Below are 9,862 nucleotides of genomic sequence, written 5' to 3'. Positions count from 1 at the left end.
CCAACTTAGTTGGCTGAAATCCACATGGGCCTTTGTGGGCTTTTTAGGTCTAGAACTCTAAGGTCCAAAATGAAACAAACCTTAAGGCTCTCGTCTAACACTTAACATTTATCCAATAATTAAAATATTATAAAATAAAAGTATGAGTGGGGACTTGGCAAAGTCCGAGTTCTCACAGTTCTTTAACAAACTGATTAGTCTTTCAGTGTACAAAAGAAATAAATAAGGAGATAAAGAATCTCCTTGCCTCAAGCCTCTACTAGGAATAATTGGGCCTTTAGGATTCCCAGTCACAAGCATTGAAAAAGTTACTGCTATCACTCACTTCATTATGATGCTAATCAGATTAGGAGCAAAACCAAGGGCATGCATAATCTTCTCCAAACAATCCCACTCTACTCTATCATACGCCTTGCTCATATCTAGTTTAAGAGACATAAAACCTTTTTTAACCCTTCTCTTATTTCTAAGAAAGTGTATGAGCACATAAGCAATAAGAACATTGTCAGTGATTTGTCTTCCAAGGACAAAAGCACTTTGGGACTCGTAAATAACCACAGGCAGAACCTTCTTAAGTCCATTTGCAAAAACTTTGGATATGATCTTATAAAGAACAATGCAAAAACAAATAGGTCGAAAATCAGCAACTTTTAAAGGAGATTGTTTCATAGGAGTCAATGTAATAAAAGTACAATTTAAATCCTTAGGAAACTCACCAGAATTTAAAGCAAGCAACACTGACTTTGTAACTGAACTCCCTATAATTCTCCAATATTTCTGGAAAGAAATAGGGGACATCCCATCTAGACCAGGTGCCTTGGAAGGGTGCATCTGTTTGAGTGTTTGCTCCACTTCCTCTGCTATATAACGTTTCAAAAGATCTTAATTCATCTGATTAGTCACTTTGGCTTCAATTTGAGGCAAAATATCATCCACTTCCACATAATCTACAGTTATAAAGAGAGACTAATAATAATCAATTATGAGAGCATCCATCTGAGTCCCTTTTTCCAACTTCCCAAGTCATCTTGCAATCTTAGGATCTTGTTCTTCTTTCTTCTAATGGTAGCTTTTGAGTGAGAAAATTTAAAATTCTTATCACCCTCTTTTAGCCAGAGAGCTCGAGACCTTTGTTGCCACATAATTTCATCCCTCTCTAACCATTTTTGTACCTCGGCTCGTGCTAACTGTTGCTCTGAAACTTTTAAAAAAGTAGGATCAGCATCTTGAAGTTCTTTTAACCTCAGTTTTACATTATGGAGTTCCTTCTGCACATTACCAAATCTGGACTGATTCCATAAGGTCAAATCTTCAGCACATTTAGAGACTTTGCCCATTATTTCATACAAAGAATTTGGGCCACCAACATTATTCCACCCTTTCTCAATGATATTAGCACACTCCTTATCCCCTACCCACATAGCTTCAAATCTGAACAATTTCTTCCCAAAATTATAAACCAGACCTTCATCCGTATCAATCCACAAAGGCAAGTGATCTGAGTAGGCAACCACACTATGAGTAGCACTCATATTAGGAAACAAATCCCACCACTTTGAATTAGCCATAAGACAATCCAAACTCTCACTGATACCCTCATTCCCTTCCCTCTTATTACACCATATAAATGGAGATTCAAAATAACCAAGATCTTTGAGCTACCAATAAGAGATTACAATCCTAACATCTTCCATTTGCTTCTCATCTCTATTTCTAACCCCACATTTCTCAGATAAAGTGAGTATTTCATTAAAGTCCCCAAAAACTAACCAAGCCTTCTCCTCTCTATGACATAAAGACTTGATAAGATTCCAAGTTTCCCATCTATGAGAAGTATATGGGCATCCATAAACACTCGTGAGGAACCATTCCAAATTATTCACAACATCAACTGTAATCTTTGCATCAACATGAAATTTTGAAAAACTTAAAACTGTAAGGTCAATTTCATACTTCCATAACATGGCAAGACCACCACTCCGACCCTCACAGTCAACAACAAAGCAATTTTGAAAACCAATTTGAAACTTAGATTGATTCATCTGACGAGCTTTTAATTTTGTTTCTTGCAGGAACAAAATATCCAGAGCTTCCTTCTTGACTAGGTCTCGAAGGAATTCCACGTGGGTTCCAAGCCCACTGGAATTCCATCTAAGGATTTTTATTGATCCCAGCGGGACTGTCAAAACAGCCTCCACTGATATCTCAGTCTGATAATTCAACTGAACATGAAGCTTCTTCCTCCCATGATCATCTTCAAATTCCACCTCTGAATCTTGCCTCTTCCTTCTGCTTGGAACAAACTCCTCCTCCCTTAGTTTGACCACTTCGACAGTTTTCTTTCTCCTCCTCCCTTTCTTAGTCTTTCCATTAAATGGCCTTGTAATGAGGCTTGGAATCGGGCTATCCTCTTTGGATAACACTTCAGATGGGCCCAAGCCCTTAAGTAAAGGCACAAATATTTGAACTTCATTTAAAACTTTTCCACCCACTTCATCACCACCCTACATAGTCGTTACCAGAGGTGATTTTCCTTTTCCTACCATTACTCCTAAATTCCTGCAACCATTTTTCATAATTTGTGGAACATTACGAGAAATCTTCTCAATCCCACTAACTCCACCCTCCGAATATTCCTCCATAAAATCAACACTACCCATTTTGGAACTGAAATATATAAATTCCGACACTTCAGTTGGAACCCCAGTACTCCTTGCTGGAAAATCGTCCTCCACTTGGTCCTACGACGGGACTGGAGTTCGATATATGTTTCCTTTCACTTCTTGTAACACCCCGATCACGTAGGTCCAAAGAGTTAGCTCTTAATACTTAATATCAACTTCAATAACACAACTATAAAATCCAGAAAACTCCATAAAATGTCAATCCATTTAATCCACCCAAATATCTATATTTCTTCATGGGGATAACAAAGAAATTCTCAATAACATAAATTAAAAACTCTCCAAAACTCGAAATTATCCATAACTCATCAAATCAAAATAACCAAAAAATAAATTAGTTTAGTAATTCCAACTCTTAAATAAGCATTTGTACCCTCGGGTACTTATTCCACTATGGACTTCACACCTTGCTACAACTTCTTACTCTTGTTCTCCAGCTAAACTATCAAAGTTACCTAAAAAATAATTAGAGATAAGGGGTGAGTTATCAACAACTCAGTAAGCAGCGGACATATACTAGTATGTAAACATGAGCTTTTACAGAGTTCAGAATGTAGAACAAAATATTGTTTTCAAAATGCAGGGTCAGAGCATGTTATCAAAAATATCAGAGCGAAAGTTTGAAAATATTCATAATCAAAATCCCTTTGGCATAGCATAAACTGAAACATCACATCTTATCTTGTCATGTCAGAACAAATACCATGTTTAACCTCCGTGGTAGGGTTGTGCAAACCCCGGTAGCTAACCGAGTAGAAACAGAATGTGAATCTTCCCCTTATTCATTCTCGAAGTCCCGAGTGTGCACATAGGAAAGACCACGCAGAAAACTACTTTGTTTCCAAAGTGGGTGCACCAGAAACAGAAAAGTTGGTACCAACCCGAACAGAGGCCCTAGTTTTACACCCGTGGTAAGGTCAGAACAAAACAGAAACAGAAACAGAATGTTATGCCAGAGGTTTTCAGAAATCACATCAGATTATATCAGAGTACAAAAAATGTTTAGAACAGAACAAAATCAAATCACAAAACATAATTTATGCACAAAATTTCATATTCGCTCTCTTTTTCAAAGTTCAGAAACAGAATGTCAAAAATAAGCTCATGTCTACACCAGTTATGACAGAAAATACTTTCTTCTTAAACAGAATCTCATGAGTAATGCAGAACAAATAACTGAGGTTGTATAAATTTATTTTCATAACCAAATATATATATTTTCCAAAAATCATCCTCGGCTCATTTTATTTTAATACAAAGTCCCCCCGTTTACTTAGACTTCTTAGCTTTTTCAGAATTTTCCTAAAAAATGTCGAACAATAATTAATTGTCACATATAAAATAATCACGTAATTCTCGTAAATTTCCAATTAGTCATGTATTTCGATATTTAATCCTAAACTTCTAAAATAACCTATTTAATTCCTCAAAACCTAAAATCTCATAACCTCAAATTATAAATCATCGCTTTCTAAAATCATCAATATTGATTTAATAACTTTGACTAAATCATTTAAAAGTCTGACCTATTTATTATTGAAAACAAACTATAAAGTTTAATACTAGATAATATAATTATTCTAAAATATTTTAAAATAAACTATAACTATTTTTCAAATAGACTAAATCATATCTAAAGTGTAAAAATAACATTACACCAATATTGTTTACTTTAAAAATAAAACTTTACTTAATAACATGTTAAAATACTTAAGTGATTTTCTGTAATCATAATTAAAATGTTCAAAATAAAATTTCACACTTACTGTAAAAATAATATGCTACCATTAGTACAATTTAAAAATCCTATGTATTCTCTGTATAATATCTTATACTTCCCACAAAGACCACGTGAAACAGATTTAATAAAAACAAAAATTCCCAACTACAACCATCCAATAAAAGGGCAATATTGTAGTTTCATACCAAAATAATATGTAACACTATATTTATGTAGCCTTTATAGCACTTAGTATATAAAAAAAACGTTTTCCATGTATTACGTAGTGCAACCGTTGGCGAGGCAAGAGCTTACCCAAGGGAAACTGAGGCACTCGTGGAGGGGTTAGGCGCGACAGGGCTGGCTAGAGGGACCAAGGTGGTGCGGCAGAAGAGCGGGAGTGTGGCGGAGACTCCGTCGAGCTGGGCTGCACACGAGCGAAAGAGAGGGAGTGGGAGAAAAAAAAAAAAAGAGAACCCGAGAGATAAGGAGAGAAAGAGACAATGGCTTACGGTGAGCAATCGGGAAAAAGGATGGCAGCTTTCGTTGCTGGGGGCGTTGGGCTTTGTTTTGAGGAGCACGAACGAGGACCCAAGCGGTTGAGATGCAGAGGAAGTGGGCTGAAGGCGTTGACGTGGGCTGCTCTGTTCTTGGTATGGAAAACAGAGGATTTTAACGTGGTAAAAGTCGTGGGTTGCTATTTCCCGTGGCTGTCGAAAGTGTTTTCCAATGGTTGCTCTGGGCGTCGGTTTTACAGGGAGGTGGAGGTTGGGGGAGGACGAACTGGGCAACAATGGTGACGCACATGTTTGGGCTTCCGTGAGGGTGTTGGATGGCAATGGGGATGGCTGAATGGTGTAGAGATGACTGTGGGAAACCGAGAGGAGAGGGAGAAAAAAAAGAAGCGGCTATTCTAGGTTTTCATCATGCACACTAGTGGTTGGCTACGGGTGCAACGTTGACGAGTGCTGAGCCGAGGGCTACGGGTTGTGTGAGTGAGGCGTTGGGCTTGCGGGGATGAAGACTGCCGTGGGAGGTTTGCGGCTACTTCATTTTCAGGAGAGGAGTACAAGCATATAAAGAGTTGATCAGCAAAAACCCTAGAGAAAAGTAGGCAAGAGACGTGCAAGATCATGCATGTCGTGGACGTGAGGAAAACTCTAGGGGTGAAAAATAGACGGAAAATAAAATGTGCGGGGAAGTTAACGTGTGAAAAAAAAATTGATTGAAACAAAACAAAAACAAAAACCCTAAAGCTGAGGAGAATAGAGGCATACATGCGTGGGAGTGCAATCGTGCGTGGCAGCGAAAAAAAAAATTGAGCTTGACTAGGTCCGGGTGTTACACTTCTGGTTAGTGTTTTCCTCCTCGTTGATCACTGGAAAGACCTGCTCTTAGCCATTGCCCGTAGGGAGATCCCTCTATCTCGTACACTATTTTTTCAGCATCCTATTTTCCACAATTTTGATGACAATGACCCGGAACAGCACAATAATAACAAAAACCTGGCAATCGCTCATAAGAGAAATGAACCCAGCAAGGCTTTCCTATTTCCACATTGATTCTTTTCCGATGTTGGAGAGGTTTTGTAATATCAATACAGATCCTTAATCGCATATAGTCCCCCCATTCCAACTTCCCTTTACCCAAAGCAACTTCCATCACCTTACCCAACGAACTCCCAATAAGGTTGCCAATATATGAATTATGAGCCATAAGGGGTTTTTTTTTTTTTTTTTTTTTTTTTTTAAAAGGATAGTCACATGTCCAATAGTGGCCTCTGCCCAAGTTTATTAAGAGAAACTCACTTCTGGCGGATGAGAGACATTAGTAACATCACAAATCACCTAGGGGTTTACAAGATAAAACATAAAATACCAAACCCAGGTGACAAAAAAAAAATCAGAATACCAAAAAGAACTCTACAAACATCTCTGCTAGATAAAAACAAAATAATCATCTCAATCTAATATAAGGCAAACCCAAATTATCCATGCGAATAAGTCCACGTATGTATCCATGCAAGTCCTTAAATCCATAAAATACTAAATTCACGCCTTGAGTTCCCTCTTTTGCCAAATGATCCACCACCATGTTAGCTTCCCGAAAAATATGACAAAAGCGAGCATTAATCTCTTGAGCAATCTCTTTCATTTCTTCCCAATTATCCCATAAAAACCAATAATGACAAATTCCTGATGCAAGCCAACCAATAATAATGCCTGATTCAGATTCCACTAAAACATCTATCAATCTTAACCTTCGACATAAGCGAAGTCCATCAAGTAATGCTTTACATTCTGCAATATTATTCATCGCATTTCCATAATGATGTGTAGAACCTGCTATCGTTGTTCCTGAGGAATTTCTTATGATACCCGCCCCCTCCCGACTCTCCTGGGTTACCACAAGATCTACTATCAATATTCAATTTCACCTTTCCCCTATCCTGTTTCTTCCAATAAATAAAAGTCAGTCTTTTACCAACAATAGGAGCAATCAGAATATTAATATCCTCCAACACCAATCGATCATTAGAACCCATAGATCGAAAAATTTTTAATTGAGAAGCAGCATCTCTAATTAAAAAGTTAACATTACGTATGACATTATCAACACTAAAAATCATGCCTTCCATATGCGAGTCACATCGAGCTCTCCATAATGCCCAGGAAATCAAACTTGGAATAACACCACAAACCCAACCAACTTGAGAATTCAATGAAGCATGCCGCCACCAAAAATTAACCATACCTTCCCAACTTCATATCAACGGAAGCCTTATATGAAAATGCTTTGCAAAAAAATTCCAAATCAATTGAGCACCATCCCCTTCACATAACATATGATTAATAGATTCCACTTGAGGCCTCACACAACATTGACACTTCGATGCTAGTGAAATCCCCAGTTTTTTTACAATATCATCGACTGAAATAACTCTTCTCTTAGCTCGCCAACAGAAAAAAGAAACTTTCTTCGGCAACTCCCTCTGCCACAACCACTTCTTCCAATCACAACTCTGCCCACGTTGTCTAATAATTTCCCAAGCTGATCGAGTAGTGAAGGTACCATCAATAGAATGTGTCCAAACGCACACATCTTGACCTTGTCGAATTCGGATTCCTGAGTCACAATTTTTTCTCCAAGTATCATGTGGCACCAACTCTTGAACCACAACATCCTTCGGCCCTCTTTCATAAAAAACATTACTCAACAATAAGTCATTCCTTCCAATTACTAGGATAGAATCAATTAGAGACTCCTCCCCCAACCAATTGTCCATCCAAAAATTAATTTGGCCTTCCCGAACAATCCATTTAGAATTCCATAACACTCTAGGCTTAAGAGACATAATTCCCTTCCAAAAATGGGTACCTTTGTTCAACAACACAATCTTGTAAATATGTTCATTTCTAACATATATTTTTCAAAAGAAATTCGCCCACATAGAGTCTCCATTCATCAACTTCCAAGCAAACTTCATAAGCAAAGAATCTTGAACTTCAAAAAGATCCCAAATGCCCAAACCCCCCTCCTCAACCAGTTTACAGATCGCCTTCCATGAAATCCATTTCCACTTCTTGATTTCCACCGATGAACCCCAAAGAAAATCTGAAAAAAATTTCTATAGAGCCTAGAAAACAGCCTTTCATAAACTCAATACTAATAGGATATAAATCGGCATGCTATTCAAAACATGCTTAATAAGAATAATTTTGCCCCCAAAGGACAGGAATTTGCTCTTCCATCCTACTAATTTTTTCTGAATTCTAGTCAACAAAAAATCAAACATAGAAATCTTCAATCGCCCCACATAAAGAGGGATTCCCAAATAAGTACAAGGCCATGATCCTTCCTCAAAACCAGAGATCCTTTTAATATCATTCTTGCAAGCCGTGGAAATCAAAGAAGATAAAAGCAACGAAGACTTTTGCGGACTAAGTAGCTGGCCAGAAATTTCTTCATATCTATGCAACGTGTCCGTGAGATTCCTGATCGATGCCTTACCTCCATTTGAAAAAATTAGAATATCATCTGCATACAATAAATGAGAGATAAGGGTGTACCTGATGAGTGCACAATATCATTGGAATTAATGTGAATTCTTGAATTGAGTTTCTATTTACTTTGAGATATTTCTAAACATAAATTTTTATGTTTAATTTCAAAGTCCATAAAACAAAAGGATATGCATGCATTTTGACTTGGGACGCAACTCATCATACTAATCTGATTTTCATTTTGACCAATGGACACAAGTTGAGAGTATTTAATTGATTATTCTTGTGGACACAACAACAAGGCTAGAGAGGATTTGGCACGAGCTGGCAACAGAACTACATGCAGCTTTCACACGGGACCCAGCACTCAACAGTTTTTGGGCTTTATCCTTCTCAAAACACATGCATGCGGTTTGGCTTTAGAAGCTGGAATGAAACACAGATGTGAGGGACCTGTTGGCTATTGGATGTGAGACAAGGAGCAGCTTCATTTATTCTTGGACGTGGGACCAAAGAAACGGAGCTGCTGAATAAAAGAGGAGTTTTAGGACGCATGCAAGACGGAGCAGCTAGCTGCCCATTGGATGACACTTTTTGTTTTTAGACGTGGAGGGGAAAGGGGAGATAGAGGTATGAGGACAGACTGAAGAGGAAGAGACGAAATTAATTTTCATGGCCGCCGTTTGCTTTATTTTTTTCTTGAGATTTTTGTTGTCCATTATATTTATGGGTAATTAAATTCTCAAGTAGGATTAGGGATGAACTTGCACATTAGACGGTATTTTTAATTTATGTGTTTGATTTTTAATTACTAAAATTCTTTTATTTTATCATTCTCAATTCATTGTTTATGTTTTACTCTTCGAATAATCATAGAATTTATTATGTTTATGGATGCAGTCATACTTTTTCTATTGAATGGATTAGCACTTTGATTATGTTTAGATCAATTATTTATGTATATTGATTTAATTATTTCCTGCAATATCGCTCACTGAGTATATTGTCGTCGTTGGATTTTCTCAATAGTGATAATAATAATTTACGTATTTAAAAAATGGTGAATGATTTTTCAAAAGGTTATATTTGGTTTAATTTTGATTTATAAATCTATACTTTCTGATTGGAAATTTTAGAAATTGAGTTCCCAATTGAGTTATTTAATGTTTAAGAATAATTGAAATACCAGATTTGTTCAAGGGATTCCCGACACTTTACTGTTTGTAAAATTTGAGTACTTTTTCCATTAGTCACTTTGCTTCACTTTAATTTACATTTAAAATTAATCTTTGTTTTCCATTAATCATTTAATCTTTGTTTGAGCCCCAAAGCTGTGCTACAACTACCACGTTATTCTTTGGGCGTAATCAAATATTGGCACCGTTGCTGAGGAGTCGGTAGAAGAATTGTTAGATAGTTTTCCTTTTCAGCAGTTTGGAAAGGCGGTAACTTTG

At 37.0% G+C, this 9,862-nt stretch overlaps 2 protein-coding genes across 2 annotated transcripts; both read right to left on the bottom strand.

Annotated features, from left to right (window-relative positions):
* Positions 1–321: 321 nt before the first annotated feature.
* Positions 322–831, bottom strand: LOC121255086. The gene has a single exon (XM_041155373.1). The coding sequence runs from the start codon at positions 829–831 to the stop codon at positions 322–324; it is 510 nt and encodes a 169-aa protein (XP_041011307.1).
* A 149-nt stretch (positions 832–980) lies between these two features.
* Positions 981–2,660, bottom strand: LOC121255085. Its single transcript, XM_041155372.1, has 3 exons — positions 2,544–2,660; positions 1,677–2,441; positions 981–1,610 (listed from the first exon to the last, which is right to left on the bottom strand). The coding sequence occupies exons 1-3, from the start codon at positions 2,658–2,660 to the stop codon at positions 981–983; spliced, it is 1,512 nt and encodes a 503-aa protein (XP_041011306.1).
* Positions 2,661–9,862: the final 7,202 nt, after the last annotated feature.

This window comes from Juglans microcarpa x Juglans regia, chromosome 3D (genome assembly GCF_004785595.1).
Source record: "Juglans microcarpa x Juglans regia isolate MS1-56 chromosome 3D, Jm3101_v1.0, whole genome shotgun sequence".
In the NCBI taxonomy this organism is placed as follows: domain Eukaryota; kingdom Viridiplantae; phylum Streptophyta; class Magnoliopsida; order Fagales; family Juglandaceae; genus Juglans; species Juglans microcarpa x Juglans regia.
Note: the sequence above shows the minus strand (reverse complement) of the source record. Positions and strands in the feature narration are given on the sequence as shown.

Bases quoted from the DNA above. Each gene is read 5' to 3' on its own strand.
- LOC121255086 (XM_041155373.1), bottom strand. From the start codon at position 831: ATGCACCCTTCCAAGGCACCTGGTCTAGATGGGATGTCCCCTATTTCT.
- LOC121255085 (XM_041155372.1), bottom strand. From the start codon at position 2,660: ATGGGTAGTGTTGATTTTATGGAGGAATATTCGGAGGGTGGAGTTAGT. The intron at 2,442-2,543 runs GTAGGAAAAGGA...CCTTTACTTAAG, and splicing joins GCAGGAATTTAGGAGTAATG to GGCTTGGGCCCATCTGAAGT. The intron at 1,611-1,676 runs GTAATCTCTTAT...TGGTGTAATAAG, and splicing joins AAATGGAAGATGTTAGGATT to AGGGAAGGGAATGAGGGTAT.